General features: G+C 43.5%; 1 protein-coding gene across 2 annotated transcripts in view; it reads right to left on the bottom strand.

The window, feature by feature from the left end:
* camkk1a (calcium/calmodulin-dependent protein kinase kinase 1, alpha a) overlaps nt 1–16,143 on the bottom strand; it is a 65,599-nt gene that overhangs the window by 26,534 nt on the left and 22,922 nt on the right. For both annotated transcript variants that reach the window (XM_020650439.3, XM_020650440.3), the window contains exons 2-5: nt 12,459–12,907; nt 6,469–6,516; nt 4,690–4,743; nt 98–149 (exon numbers count right to left, since the gene is read on the bottom strand). In XM_020650439.3, coding sequence (XP_020506095.1) covers nt 98–149; nt 4,690–4,743; nt 6,469–6,516; nt 12,459–12,788 — 484 coding nt within the window. In that variant the 5' untranslated portion in view covers nt 12,789–12,907. The remainder of the gene's footprint in view (nt 1–97; nt 150–4,689; nt 4,744–6,468; nt 6,517–12,458; nt 12,908–16,143) is intronic.

Here is a 16,143-nt window from a genome sequence, read left to right as displayed (position 1 = left end):
TTAAAAAGCACTTCTTAGACGTTTTGACACATTTATTTCCATTCACAACCCACTGAAAACAACTTCATGACCAACCTTTGGGAAAGAAAGGACTTACGTGGAAAACCACACTGCTTCATCAGCTTCTTCTTGGACACCACCTTCATGGCCTAGGAAAGTGGAAATGTGTTTTCATTACACACAGAGAAAAGACAACCACAGTTACAAGAACTTATATCAATAAAAGGAACTTTCAGTTAAAGGAAAAATGTGCAACTTTTTGTTCCAGTAGATGTCACCCTTGAGCTCCAGCATTAAACCAAAACAAACTGATGTTTTGGCCACACCGAACGCACGTTCACCTTTATGGTAAATGGACTGTATATTTCTCTTCTAGTCTTCTGTCTATTCAAAGAGCTTTTTCACCGGAAGTCACACCTACACATTCACATACTGATGGTAGAGGCTGCTGAGTAACGACTCCATCAGTATTAACTCATCCATTCATACGCCACTGATTAAGCAGGGGGAGCAACTTAGGGTTAAGTGTCTTGCCCAAGGACACGTTGGACATGTGGCCGCAGGAGCTGGGGATGGGAACCCCAAACCCTTCAAGGATGCAGCCACAGCTGCCCTTGTGTTCACATTGTCACATTATGTTCACTTTGGCAGTGTAAGTAGAAGCCTATGTCCGATTCCGCACACAAAAGGAGGAAACGTCCTCTCCATTCCTTCCTGCCATTGGCCTCACCGGCAGAAAACAACCGGATAGTTTAAACACATTCTCTTGTAATCATCCAGGCCATCTGTCAGTCTCCATGCTCCAAACAATATCTCCTTCTCATTGTCAGCGTCCCTCATGGCAGCAGGACGGATGCATTCTTCTTCCTGTTGAGTTTCACAGTCATGCCACACACACCTTTTGTCGCCTCAGCCCCACAGGTAGGAAGTCATGGTGGTGCTGCATGATACCTGCTCACCTCAGGTAATAAAGAGGAAGACGCCGTGGTGCCTTTCTCATCTTCTGTGTTACCATCCCTCCACTTTTCCACATAAAGAGAAACTCCAAAAGCCTTGCACATTTTCTCTTTCATCAAACATAAAATAATAGTTCAGTCATAATTAAGTCTGTCCTGATTGAATTAAGATAACAAAGAAAACAGCTGATGTTGGACTCCAGCTTAATCTTCACTAGATAAAAATCTAGATATTGAGTTTTAGTTTGAGTTTAGGCAAGTAGAATAACATTCAATGTAGATCAGACACACTCACGATGTTTACTGTTTTTTTCACCATGACAATAGTCACAATGCTAAGACAACAAATAATACCTGACAATGGTTCAAATGATGACAAATATGGCCAAGACATTTAGGGATCTAGACCGAGTCAAGGCCAAGGCAGGACGAGACCAAGACCATAAATATCAATGAAAAATCCTCATCTTGTGTTTAGGGGGCGTGCCACTCACTTAGACCGTAACAACGGGAAGGTTGTGACAGTTACCAGGAGATAAATATCTAACTATGAATGAATTGAGGTTATGCCTTCTTTTACAAAGAGGCATTTTCCTTCTAATGATGAAAGTAGCCGGTCAGTGGAGGTCTTGATTTAAAATCCGGAGTCTGCCCAGTCCAGGACCGAGACAAGAACAAGTCAAAATGCTGTAGATTCCGAGACAAGACCTTCAGAAAGTGGTCTCCAGACCGGTCTTGAGACCAGGACTGATTTCGAGTACTATAATACTAGACAAAGATCATCAGGCATCATCCCTCGCATCATATCCAAAACACATTAGAATCTAAACTGCTAATGAAAAGCAAAAATGCATGGACGCATTATGAAACCACACAACATAAGCCTCTGTTGTCCCGAGAGTTTCCTTCCTATGTGTGGTTTCTTTGTGGGTGCCATGATATTTGTACATACTGTACGTGGGCTCGGGCTGCAGCTGCTCCCCGTACAAGAATCCAATCCATTTAGTCTGAAACCGACTCAGACTGCCAGGAAATGGAATCAGCCATCCATGCATCCATTACTCATCTCCTCCTCTGATTCCTTTTTTCAGAACTATCTCTCATTCAGTCAACCTGTAACGACCCGCAGTCTGTCCAGGAAGGTTACATTTTACATCATCGTCAACAATCAGCATCAAATACAGAAATGCTTCCGAAACTAAAAAGCATAAAATTACAATATGTAGATATGTTATATATTATCACAACATCAACAGCCTGGAAGGTTTGAGGTTCGATCCTCAGCTCCTGCAGACACATGTCCAATGCATCCTTGGGCAAGACACTTAACCCCAAGTTGCTCCCGCTGCTTGGGGTGTGAATGTGTAGGTGTGACCTGCGGTCTAAAAGCGCTTTGAGTAGTCAGAGGGCTAGAAAAGAACGATACAAGCTCAAGTCCACTTACTATTTACATGCAGAGAAAACATGGACGCTTTACATATTCTGAACACACAGAGATCCAACAGCTTGAGGAGGATGAAGAATGAGTTGCTCTGGATTTATCTTAATCCATGGATTTCATGTTTGGGATTTTGTGGTTTAAGATCGAGCGATTCTGAAAGTCAGAAAATCTCAGTCCAATTGCTCGTGGAAATGGACCCTCATTTACATGTTGATGCTCTCTATCTGAAATATGTTCATACACTTCTAATTACCTGTGCAGAGCATGTGAAAATATGACATTGATGTTTTCCATGTAACGTTTTAAGTCAAGTTTCTGCCTCCCACAGATGACAAGATTTTTCCTCTTCTCAGTAGAATAAATGAGTGAGAAATGAATCCACTGCTTCTTGTTTGTTTTGCTTGATTTACAAAATCTGTTGTTGTTGTACTTTAATGCAATCAGTGTGCCCACTTTTCTCAACAGCCAGCAGTAATGCTCTGTTTCTTTTCTCCTGAATTTACTCTTGTTTCCATTTTTCTTCATTTTAAGCACAAACTGAAAAATGAGCAGGTTAAAAACAGAGTGGAGAATATTATTGTATTGACACCGGGGACGTGCTCAGGATTTTAGAGCAGCAGGCGCTCAAATTCAGAAAATAGCTTTTATTTCCATTTAAAGACAGAGCCAGTAGCTTTTAATTAAAATGACAAAATACAGATTTATACAAAAGTAAAGCTGCTCCATCGTCCCTTCTGGGCCTTCATACATGTGTGGTGGTGACTGTGTCTGTAGAGACCCTGTCATCTGACGGGATTTCATGTTTTGGTTTGTGTTGGTTGACTCGGGACATTTCTGTGTCCAAAAAGTTGCACTTGAACACACCGCCAAGACTACAGCCGACGGCCAACCACCACGTACGTTCTGAGCATGAGTGAGAGGAAATAACTCTCCATGCCAGCAGGGGGCAGTAGTCTGTTGTTATGATACGAGAAGACCATTTTCACACCGCTGTCGGTCACCACTCGTATTATAGGTAGTCTACTAATGGAGAATAAGGTCTGATGAAAAGTTGATAATGGCGCTGGCGTTGTCAGCCCTCGGTCTTTTAGTGGAAAAAGAAAAGACGAGTGGGAGGAGACAAATAAGGAGAAACCGCAATAATGGATGAAAGCATGGATACTACAGAGGCATGCTCAAGGGGCTTTACTGAACCTGTGAGGAGAGCTGGAGTTACGAGACCCCCGAACAGCCAATTAGAAAAAGGGAGGACGGGAGGTGACGGAGCCGGTCACACCGCAAAAACTAGGGCGACGACCGCTCACTGACGGTCCAACTGGGACCGATGGCCGACGATCTCATTGGTGTGTCAGGGCCTTTAAATGCCAAATGACATTGGTAACGTATCTGTGCGCCCCACACTTTGATAAGTACTGCCTTCACCAATCCACAGCTGACTAAACATAAGTCTGTTTACTGGAGGACAGTTTGAAGTACAGCTGAAACATAATGAAACATTATCAGTGAATCTTTTCCTGGTTTGCTCCGTGTCAGCTCAGTTAATAAGAGTCATGGTGGTGCTGTGTGACTGAACAGCTCTGCAGGTAAACATTATTTAAAGCAGTATGTCATTATTCCACTCCTGAGGATAAAGGTGTATACATGAACTACCTTGTAACATAATTTCTCCCGTGTCCTCTCATCCTCTTCTGTTATTTAACATTCTGCATCAGCCTGTTTTTCATACTGCATCGTGTTGAGCTCCTGCTGGCTCCGGATCAATAGCAGATCTTTAAGCCATGCAGAGTTGGCAGCTCATGTCGTCATGACTCATCCAAACACTCACATTGTTGTTATTGTAAGGGGCAGCTTAGTTATGTTCAAACATTAAAATGGCTTACATCTGGAGGGGCTGAGTTTACCGAGCTGCTGCAGAAACAAATCACCTTGATGGAAACTGAAATGACCTCATCTCAGCGGGGCGGCTCGCATCCAGAGTCTCCCTCATGAACTGACCTCAAAGCTGCTCTGCACAAAGAATCAGCACCGCTTTGAAGACAGATAATAAAGTCATGGACTTCTGCTGTGGCACCAGAAGTCATTTTCTTTTCCAAGTCTCTTTTTTTCCAAGGAGGCTGATGCAATTTGAAGGGAGGGAACTTGGAACTTGCAGAAAAGAAATAAATCAATAGCGGCGTCGAGAGCTTTTCTGTCAAGACAAAAGAGGCTGAGAGGACTGATGCTGTGCGACGAGGGGGCCGCAATTTGAGTCGGTAATCAGAAAGAAAATGAAAAATGATTGCAGCGACTTACGTAATGTTTGTCATCGTCCTCGTTGTAGGCGAGTTTGACCACACCATAGGAGCCCTGCAACACATCACCGAAGAGACGACTTGTTATATGTGCAAACAGTTCACAGCAAGGAAAGACGGCTTTCTTTATAAAACACATTTCAAAAACAGAAGCAGGCAAAGTCACAGAGTGGATTAATAATAGTAAAGGGGTAAAGAGGTGGCATGACCGACTGTGTGCTGGTGTTGTAGTCAAGACCACAGACTGAGACCCAGATATACCCGAGACCAAGGCAGGACTAGACTGAGACAAGACCAAGCCCAAAAATATCTCTGAAAAATCATCGTCTTGTGTGTCACTCACTTGGTGGTGGCCGTAACCGGGGGATAAAAATCGAATTATCAATTTATTTTAGAAAGAGGAGTTTTCCTTCGAATCCCAGTAATGACATGGAAAAATAGCTGATCAGTGGTGGTCTTGATTTAAAATCCAGAGTCCGTCCAGTCTGAGACCGAGACAAGGCAGAGTAAAAATGCTTTTGAATCCGAGACGAGACCTTCCAAAAGTGGTCTTGAGACTGGTGTTGAGACTGGTCTTGGTCTTTCGGGTGCTACAACAGTCCTCTGTGCACACACTCTTAACTTGTTTCTTGAGGTCTGTAACATTTGTTTGTACCGACACTTCTTCATCAGACCATGTTCACAGAGCCTCCTCAGCAGTTTTTACAAGGACCTTATCACCTGGTCAAATTCTGTACGGACTGTTTTCTGCATTCACTGGCTTCAGTTTTCAACACCAGAGGGTTGTTGCTTGGTCAAATTCGACTCGTTCTCTCTCCCTGATTTCTGACTCTGTCCTGTCTCTTGAAAAAGGCTTAAAAAGCTAAAAGAAAAAAACCTTAGAAAAAAAGATGTTGAATTAAAAAAATCAAAAGATCCATTAGCTCTGATTGGCAGCAAAGCCCAATAAACTGGAGGGCACAAATATGTGTCTCTGAATCCTCTCGGGACAAGAAACCTCTGACTCTCGTCTTTTCAGTTGTGGAGCTGTTTCAGGTTTTGTATGATCTATATCGAGTCCAAGAATATCTTTTATCTTATCTTGTCAGTCGCTGCCTCTAAGTTGCTGCTTGAGCTCAGTTCTAAGTCTGTGAAATAAATGTATTATTATTTGTCCTTATTGTCTTCAGCTCTGGGATCAGACTGATGAACTTCATTCTCTAATGAAGGTGTCTTGAACTTTTACTTGCTCTAGAGTGCACAACATCACATTATTCCATAATAAGTAATTGTTATTTTTATTTCTTTAGTAAACGGGGTCATGAGCAAACCGGCTGAGGGATTTTGTTTAAACTCCTAAAGCCTCTCTTTGAGAACAGACGGCAGCTCCAGTGTTCATGAAGGCCGCTCAGCTTCCACACAAACACAACATTTATATTCTCTGGTAGCAGAGGAAGGCTCATCCCTCACACAGACACACACAAACAAAGACACATAGAGACACACACACACACACACACAAAAAGATACACAATCTTTGAATTACATCATGCCTTTTGCAGATTTCACTTCTAATATCTTATGTTGATGTTTTTTTGTTCATGCAGGCAACAGGTAAGCTAACATGCTAACTAGAGATCACCACTGTTAGCATTTACCTGCTAACATTGTTTGTGTGCATGCTGGGAATGATTGTCCAATTTTATAACCCTTAAAAGTTAAATTGAGCAAAGGGTCCATTTTCTCTGCTGCAATTTCCCACTCAACAACTGAGCACTCGGAAGAAAACAGACAAACTCACCTTTCCAATCTCGCTCTTCAGCTTGTACTGGTTCAACTGGATACAGTCCTGTGGGGGGGGGACATCATCAACAACAGCTCGGTACAAACATGGAGAATGCTTCAAGGTGGAGCATCTGCATCTTATCTAAATATTGTCTAACAGAGACCTTTGTAAAGCTTTTTTGTATTGTTCTCAGATCTTTTTTTTTTTTTTTTACCTTAATAGAAAGTTTAAAATATATTTTCCTTGTCTAAAGAAATTAATATCTCCAAAATGCATGAACAGATACCATTCAAACTGCATTTGAAACAACCATCTCCCTTTTACAATTCATCAATATTAACAGATAACTCCCACATTTCCTGAGTTGTTGGAGAAGAAAAGGAGAAGCAGGCTTTCATTTTCTAAAGACAAGCAGGAGCACCTCTGGTACACAACGTTTCTGCTAAGTGTGTGTGTGTGTGTGTGTGTGTGTGTACATGTGTTTCAAGTCATTTCTTCCTGAGATGTTGGCAGTGATTCAGTCTGTACTTTCTGTTTACTGTCTGAAAATCCATTAGAGTGCTACTGCTTAAATGGCTGATTTGCAGTTCCATAGCAACCACCTGCTACAGCACAGAGTCGGCCAGGGGCATGGAGGAGGAGAGGCAACCACATCAGGACAGAGAGGGAGGGGGGGGGGGGGGGGGGGGGGGGAGGTTTTTAACAAGGGGTGCTGAGACATGAAAGTCGATGAGCATGAAGCGAGCATTGAAAGTGTGAAGAGGGAGAGAAAATGGATTTGAGCAAGTCTCTTATTAGCGTTAAGAGGGCGTTAGCTTATGTGCAGGAGCCGGTCCTGTGCCTGAGGCTCGATGCTGTTTGCAGGATGAGAGGAGGCAGTAGATGTAACAAGATGCTGCACCTTCTCACAGTGCAGGGCAGGACTCCATCCACCACCAGGCGGGATATTTTAGAAATATAGCCCCTTACATAATACTCCTGGTTATGCAGCTGGTTCTGAACATTGTTTTTGGTGCTGCAGGAAATGTGAGGGTTTGACGGTGTGAAGTGCTGTGAGCAGGGATTCAATCAAAGGATAACAGAAAGAATAGTAGATGGAGTTTTTTCCTAGTTGGAGCAAGCGGTGGAATTTAAAAAAAAAAAAGGATTTCTTTGATTGGACGGAGAAAGATGAAAAGAAGAGGAAAATAGGACGGCAAAGGACAAAGAGGAAGTGAAATGAGGAGAATCAAAAGGAAAGAATAGCAAGAGGGATCGAGTGAGAGGACTTCAAGAGTCTCCCCGCACATGCTCAGTGGGCGCTGCATTGCAGTTAATACTCTGTCAGGACTAATGGATAGAGAGGGCCATGCAGAAAGACCTTAAATACATCTGCCTCTCATGCAAATGCACGCACATGCTCAAATGCTTCCGTGGACCTCAGTAAATCTCAAAAGGGCTCTTGGGGTCATTCTGTCACGTGAGACAGTTGTTTGACGTTAACTCTGCAGCCTCCCTCATCTCTAGTCCCTTCACTTCTCACTTCATGTCCTGCACCTTGCACCAAGCACTCCATCTATTACTCAGAAAGCAATCAATACGTGTGCATAACTTATAGATCTGCAGCCACCGCGCTATTCAAAATCAATAACCATGCATTTCATTTTCAGGATAAGTAAAGAACACGCCTGCCTCAGGAAGCATGCATTAAAGAGGGGATTGTTTTTTAAGCCTGTAAATGTAAATACATTTCCCCAACCTGTCATTTTTAAATCAGGTGGATAAATGGTGTTGCACAAGAATCAATCCATCTTACACATAGTTGTATAGAGCTGTCCTTACTGTACTCATTAAAGGACAAAATAATAAATGAACACACACAGACTCAGCTCTGTATGTGTGTCAAGTACCAACTACAGGTGCCAAAAGGTGGAAAAGCAAACCCTTTAACACACTAATGTGCTTTAGAAAAGAAAAAAACACCAATAACAATCTGTGCTTAAAGGAAGAATGTGCAACTTTTTGATCCAGTAGATGTCGCTCTTGAGCTCCAGCATGAAACCAAAACAATCTGCTGTTTGGCCACACCTCCTCCATACTGAAGCCTCCACTCTCCTCCAGAGAAAACACCTCCAACCCCTCTCCCCTCAAGTTCGCATGGAGGTGTTTAGCGCAAGCGGCGGACAAAATTTTGTGATCTAAACACACTGACCCAACATTCAGATAATCAGTGAGTATGTTCTTCTTCTCTCTAGTCCTTGACTAAAACAGCTTTTATACCCGAGAGCCCCACAGACAGTGGACTCCTTTAAAAGGGACTTGAAAACTCTCCTCTTTAAAAGAGTCTTCTCCTAAATACCTTTTCCCTCAAACCTGCTTTTAGATCTTGTTTAATGCTCAGACTCTGAACTCTGTTTTTACCTTTGAGTATTGCTATTGTTTTTATGGTTTTATTGAAATTGTAGCACTTTGAGATTTTCGTTTAAATGTAAAGTGCGTTATAAATAAAATGTATTATTATTATTATAAATATTATTATAAACAAGGAAAGGAGCCGGCATTCCCGTCCATGAAAACACGGCTCTCACAACAACACAGCCAGCAGGACTCGAGCTTCTCACTCATTGTAGACAGTCATGACTCAGAGACACATTTACACAGGAGAGACTGGATTTCTGATTTATTAATGTGTAACATGTTGCACATTCTTCCTTAAAGAAGCTGCCAAAGTTACTAATTTTTAAACGTCTACACTCAGTCGGTTATAACAGATAGACTGAATATAAAGATACAGCTTACAACATGTTTTTTTAGACTCAAGCTCCCTAAGAGAATCATAAACTGGAGCTCTAATAGTGAACGCTCACAGTTCACATTGTTAACGCTGTCAGTTTAGCAGTACAGGGACAGCAGAGACGCTCTGAATACAAAGTGGCCTCGAGTACAGACACAAGCAGAGACGGGTCTCATCAGGGAAGAGCTGCAAAAATCTATTCTGCAAAATAACCCTGCCAAGTGTGCTCTGATTTAGTCTCCTCTCTGCATTAATCTTACTTTTTAATATTTATGTCTCCACTCTGAGCACGCTATCTGACCACACTGGAGGAAAGACCGTAGTGTGAAACAATCCTTCTCAATCTGTCCTCCTTCAGAGGTTTGGTTCACATTCATTGAATCTTATCTTAAAGGTTGCTCACCAATTTGGAATCGTATCTCTTTCCATCCAATTAGGTGTAAATTGTTAAAAACACACCTGCAGTTATTCTAAAGGTTATCATGTTCCTCTGGGGTGTAGCGGTGCTTGGCAGGGAAATCTTTTGCTCTCCAGCTACCAGCTCAGTGATTCCATGTTCTGTCCTGAAAGAGCTGCAGGCTGTTCAGTTTGGATCGTTAGTCTTCATCTTTGCTCACACTGCACACTGACCACACTTCTTACGCTGCCATTATACAGAAATGTGATCCCATTATATAAGAGCAGAGGACGTTAGGAACCATGATTCATTTATGATTAGTGGTGTTGGCTAAAGAAATACAGAAGAGAGCCGATGCTGCACCCAAAGCAGGTACATGAAGGCACTGCAGGCATTGTACGGTAACGCTCTCAGTCAGTAGAGAAGGCACTGAGAAAAGTGATGCATCAATTGACATGCATCTTCTGTAAGTGAACAAATCAGCGCTCCATCAGCATGAGCATGCAGCTTCGCGCTGAGTAAAGGTGCGGGCGGCTTCTCTCCACATTCAGATGCAAAAAAAAGAGAGCAAAATGCACCAAGCAGGACAAAAAGTCAGGTGTGTTTGGCCTGAAAATTATATTATTGCTTACAGGGTCACAAACCTCCTCTGGTACTTGATTCATGTTATATTTTGACCAGAGCACAGCACAGATGTTTCATTTAGACCACAGGGGACTGTTTGAAAAGGTGGAGAAGGGGGATAATATGTCCTCTTTAAACTATTTTTGCCCAGACAGGAAACAGACACATGAAATCTGTTCTGTACCATGAAGGATTTTTCTCAGGATTTTTTAATCCTTATGAAGTAGGCGTGTCATTAATGTTCACAAGAGACAGAGACGGAGAGTTATCGTCATTTTGTTTACAAAACAGAGTCAATGACAGACAACAAGTGCTATGAGAAAATCAGCTGTGAGAATTAGACAAGTGTCCTGCAACACAGAGAGAAACTGGAGATGTGAGACACGCCTACGATTCAGGTAAAGATTCAGTATACATGTAAGGGGAGTTTATACTCTCCCTATCTCTCGCTCTCTCTGTCACTCTCCCGATCTCTGTCTCTGTCTCTCTCTCTCTCTCTCTCTCTCTCTCTCTCTCTCTCTCTCTCTCTCCCTCTCTCCCTCTCTCCCTCTCTCCCTCTCTCCCTCTCTCTCTCTCTCTCTCTCTCCCTCTCTCCCTCCCTCTCTCCCTCCCTCCCTCCCTCTCTCCCTCTCTCCCTCCCTCTCTCCCTCTCTCTCTCTCTCCCTCTCCCTCTCTCTCCCTCTCTCTGCAGTGTCATGCTTTTAGCAGTTGGAGCAGGAAAATGCGAGCGACATGAATCCCTTTTTCATGCTGGAGTGATGGAGCTGCAGCTCCTTTTGCAGACAGGAAGGACACAATGACAGGCCTGCCGGTCTGTGGCAGCAGCCTGTTAACTCTACAGGGGTTCCACATCCTGGCAGATATCATGAATTTTTAATGTTCAGTCTGAAAGAAGAAAATGGGAGGCTTCAGGAGTCACCCAGCGCCACAGGGTACTCTCAGGTTTTCTTGGTAACACAAACGTAGGGATGGTTATTTTTCAGCGTACTGATATGGAGAGCTGGGTACATGTCTGTGCGCTCATTTTTAGAGTGGATGTTTTTGAAAAATGATAATCAGAACATTAACTTTAGGTAAATTTGGTTCCTGATAACGTTGTTTAGTTGTATCCAGTTCCCAAATTCAAGTCAGCTGACCTCTTTTGCTCCTGACTCTTTGAAGAGGCGAGGCTGCCGACCCTTTCATTATCTCTTTTTTCACTGACACATCTAAATCATGTGTGATGTTGTCCATGGAGGGAAGAAAAAGGTAGTCCCCTTTCCACTCAGGCTCTTATTGGCTGGAGTAGCCTAGGAACAGTAAATGAAAGGTCCTGATTGGTCAAATGAGGTGTCAATCAAAAGTTAAAGAGGAGGAGGACCGAGTTTGTTAGAGGTTGTAGGCGATGTAGAAGAGGTGATTTTTTGAAGGTGGAGAGTGAGGGGGAGTCTCTGGAGGAGACGGCCCTGTCCCCCCAGGACCCATGGTTAGTCCTGCAGGGGAGGGACAGTGGAGGAGGTTTGCATGAGATCTGAGAGTACGGGTGGAAACCTGCGTGGGGGGAGGCAATCATTTCCAGCCTTACCCCTCACTTTTCTGATGGTTTACTCAGCAACACAATGCTACCCAGAATGCATTTCAAGCCTGCCAGAACATAAATGCTCTCATAATGCAGCACACATCTGCCCACAGTGCGTTCAGTGTTACTGTATACTGTTTGTACATACGAGACGGCAGCTCTGATAACGATGCACGAGAGATATGTTCCATGATGGGTGCTAATAAGAGACTAGTGTGCAAACCCGCTCCTGCTCGCTCCTTCCTTTCATGTTGCACAGCCGGCCTTCTGCTCCTCTTACTTTGGTGATAATGAAGAGCCAGGAGCTACATTTACACTGACCACTGCTTTCATGAGCACAATGGAGCTGCTTTCTCTCTCTCTCTCTCTCTCTCTCTCTCTGTGCTGCACTCCCCGCTATGATACCACCTGTCACACCCAACTGCAGAGATTCATCAGCCAAATGTTCTTATTTCAAGATGAACGTTTTAGAAGGTAATTTCTGGTTTTTATTGCTTTTTCTGAACTCCACTTCCCAGACGTGATCATCTCTGGGCATCGACTGCTTCAGTATGTATGTCAGACAACTATGAAAAAATTTAAATTTAACACAAGGCCTTTACAATAATGTGACGCTTATTATTTAAAATAATGTGAACAGATTGCCTCCTCACCTGAGCGTCTGAGATGGACACACGTTTAGACTCCACAGTGGGTCTGCGGGCCACACGAGGGGAGGTGTGTGGGTACCCTCCTCCAGAGCCTGACATGTAAGTGCCTTTCTCCTGCAGAGACAACTTTCTCCCAGTCAGGTGGGGCCGTAGTGGATGAGTCCTCCTGCTCGGAACCCCGTCCCTTTGACCCCCGCCATTCTTAACGCCGTTTGTAGCCGAGCCGTCCGAGTCCTTGGTCGTCATGGCTGCCAGTGTGTCTGTGAGACTGCTGGTCTGTGAGTCTGGGTCTGGGCCCAGCCTCTCACAGACATGGTCACCGCTCATGGCCATGGCCGGTGTGGAAGTGGGAGGAGCCGGAGCAGGTGGATGGAAGAGTACTGGACAGCGCCCAGCAGCATCAACGTGACCTGGGCCAGCCTGTGGCCGCCACGTTCAGGGTCCCACCAGAGCTGCAAGACAGGAAGAGAGGCTGTGAGATTCACATCTACAATATGCACACACAGACCTGAAATACACACAAACGCCCAAACAGGACTCTATGGACTTGCACTGATGGAGAGCTGGCAGAGTGAGGGGGCTGCACATGTAATCCTGTTACATCAGCATTGTGTTCTGGTAATGAATTATGAATCAGGGGACTGTATGTGGGTTCTGGTTCTTTACTTTGGACAGTATGTGGGTTCTGGTTCTTTACGTTGGACTGTATGTGGGTTCTGGTTCTTTACTTTGGACTTAATGTGGGTTCTGGTTCTTTACGTTGGACTGTATGTGGGTTCTGGTTCTTTACTTTGGACTGCTGTACTAACAGAAAGAAATGCAGAAGTCTGTGAGCTGTGTGTGTGTTGTGCGTCCCTCCAAACTCTGCGGGACAAGTAGAATATGATAAGGAGCAGAACAAAACAGTCTGGTTGCATTCAATCACAAAAGAACAACTTTTATTTGAATTTATCAAAGGAACATGACTCATTAACTCGCCTCCGACAGTGCTGGAAATGGCTTTGGCAAGAGTGCGCACTGTGCACGCTCATACCATGCACACACTTAGGTTCATCATCATCACACACACACACGCTCAGACCCAAAATAAGAAATATAATGAAAAATTAGTGTCTGGGTGAAATTCATAAGCTGTGTCCATATCGACCTGTTACATAAAATAACCCATGGCTCTGATCAGTTGGGGGTTTGCTGCCTTGCTCCAGGGCATCTCGATGATGAACTGGCGCCTCTCCATCAACCGCTCCCTATTTCCATACTTGGCATGTACGAGGACTTCACCCGCCAACCCTCCGATTCCAAAGCCAAGTCCCCACAAAATGAGCTAGTACACTGTCCAGTTCACTGCTTGTGTTAACTATTTTAAACATTAATAGGCCTTTTTTGTGGTGGTGGATAGCCTATAGCGGTTATGTTCAGTGCATGTATGGAGGCTATAGTCCTCATTACAGCGGCCGTGGGTTCGAATCCGACCTCGACCCTTAGCTGCATGTCATCCTCTCCTCCCAACATTTCCTGTTTCTCTTCAGCTGTCCTGTCCAATAACTGCTAAAATGCCCCAAAAATATATACATTAAAAAAAACTGTTTGTGTTTCCATGTTCACGCTGGTCGTTCCTCTAGTCCATCTGAGAGCAGTCAAACACCACTTTGGTTATATATTGCTTGGAGAGTGCCCATGGTTTTTACACTACTTCTCAAAATGCATTTTGGGATACAATAAGTACACTATAGGGTATGATAGTATTCACTTAGAATTTGGAAACCACTCCAAAATGTTGTATTCAATCTACAGTGTAGTGATTTTGTTTTCTGATATCACGTCCTGTCAATGCCCATGTTGATATCTCATAAAGAGAATACTATCTTACTGAACAAACCCTCTCTGAGATCATTACTGACCCATTCTTGTCACTGTTTAATGTCTGTTTTTATACATTTTGCACAACTTTCATTTAAGACACTGCTGTACATACATAACACAAATTTTCAGGTCTACACTTTTTATTTTTATGTACAGGTCTAATTTTAACAACGTTCCTTAGCTGTTTATAGGTTTCGTTTGAATTGCACATATTGTATATTTTGATCCCTGCACGGGATAAGTACATTTCTTTGTATGAGTCTATTTTTTAATTGCATTTAATTTTAATTCATGTAGGGGCATCCTTAAATCTTTGTTTCGAGTTAATATAAACGTAGGGGAAGGGGGAAAGCGGTTGCTGTTTAGTTGTGACAAATGTTTCCTGTGGCGCATTTCTTTTTAAACTGCAACTGGATGCCTTGAATTTCCCTCGGGATTAATAAAGTATCTATCTATCTATCTATCTATCTATCTATCCTCCAGTTGAAGGACAGTTTAGACAAAGGCCTCTGATAAGTGTGTAAGTAGTGGACAGCTAACAGCTTTCAACATGTATAAATAATCATGTGAAGGCATCAAGTGTTGGATTTATTCATACGGATTCACTTAATTAGTGTGTCTATGCCCGCCTCCCCCTCCTCCCTCTTTGTATTCTGTTGGGTCGAGTTATCTACAGTACACATGCGCTCATAAATTGAAATAAAGGTCCCTCTGACAAAACCCAACACAAAGGCTGCAGAGTTAATCATGCTTCATGCCTTTGGCCATCACTCCGACCATGACTCCCTGCTTCCACATCCAATGCATGTAGGACTGACACACACACACACACACACACACACACACACACACACACACACACACTATAAAGGTATTATGTGAGAACAGTGCATGTTCCAGACATTTAGCGGGATTGTTGTTTTGTACTTTCCCTTTTATCTTCAATCAGAATTAAAACCAGAGGCAGATTGCGACAGAGAAATATCAAAGCTGCCTGATACATATAGCTCAGCTTTTGTTCTGCAGATGAAAGAACACCGAAATGCAAAGTGAAAGCAATCTAGAGGAAAGGCCACTTAGACTCCCCCCCCCCCCCACCACCACCACCCACCCCATCCTGAAACAGTGTCAGTGTTACAGGTAGCAGAGGGAATCAAGAGAGATAGGTGTGGTGGGTGTTTTCTCCTGTAGGATCTGCCTGTAGGTTTGTTTGTAAGAGAAACAATGGAGCTAACTTCAAAGTCAACACTCTGTTGATGTTCAGTGGAACAGGTGGTCAGTAAATTAGGCCATGTTAGGCTATTCATGAAGTGTGTCAGGTAGGTAGAGCTTCACATTCAAAAATAACACAGTGTTCCACTTTGTTCAGGTGTGTCACACTCATTCATGCACTTTCACAACCAGGGCTCCATAAGGACCTCAGCGTTGGATGCTAACATCCCTCTCGGGACAACCTCGTAAACGGGGCTTGAGGTGTAGCCAGCAGTTGGCGATAAAGGACCTACTACAGAGACTTCCTGTCTTATGCAAGGAATTGTTTACATTCTGGCAGGAGAACGCCAGATTTGAACTGGAGTTGAAAGTCAAAGTATGATAGCAAATGTGAGCTGCACTTGGATTAAGATGCATTGACTGTCAATAATATTGGACGAGGCCCTGAAGGGGGTGCTGGTGTCCCATCGATGGCGGTCTCCATGCTGGAAATACTGTCTCAGCCTAACTTTCAGTCAGCCTAACTTTCAGTCAACCTAACGACAGGCTGAAAGCTGGAGCTGAGGCGGGTTTTAAACCTCCTGACAAACCGTTACACCGTGCCCATCTGTCA

The sequence above is a fragment of the Labrus bergylta genome, chromosome 14 (assembly GCF_963930695.1).
Source record: "Labrus bergylta chromosome 14, fLabBer1.1, whole genome shotgun sequence".
Classification (NCBI taxonomy): domain Eukaryota; kingdom Metazoa; phylum Chordata; class Actinopteri; order Labriformes; family Labridae; genus Labrus; species Labrus bergylta.
Note: the sequence above shows the minus strand (reverse complement) of the source record. Positions and strands in the feature narration are given on the sequence as shown.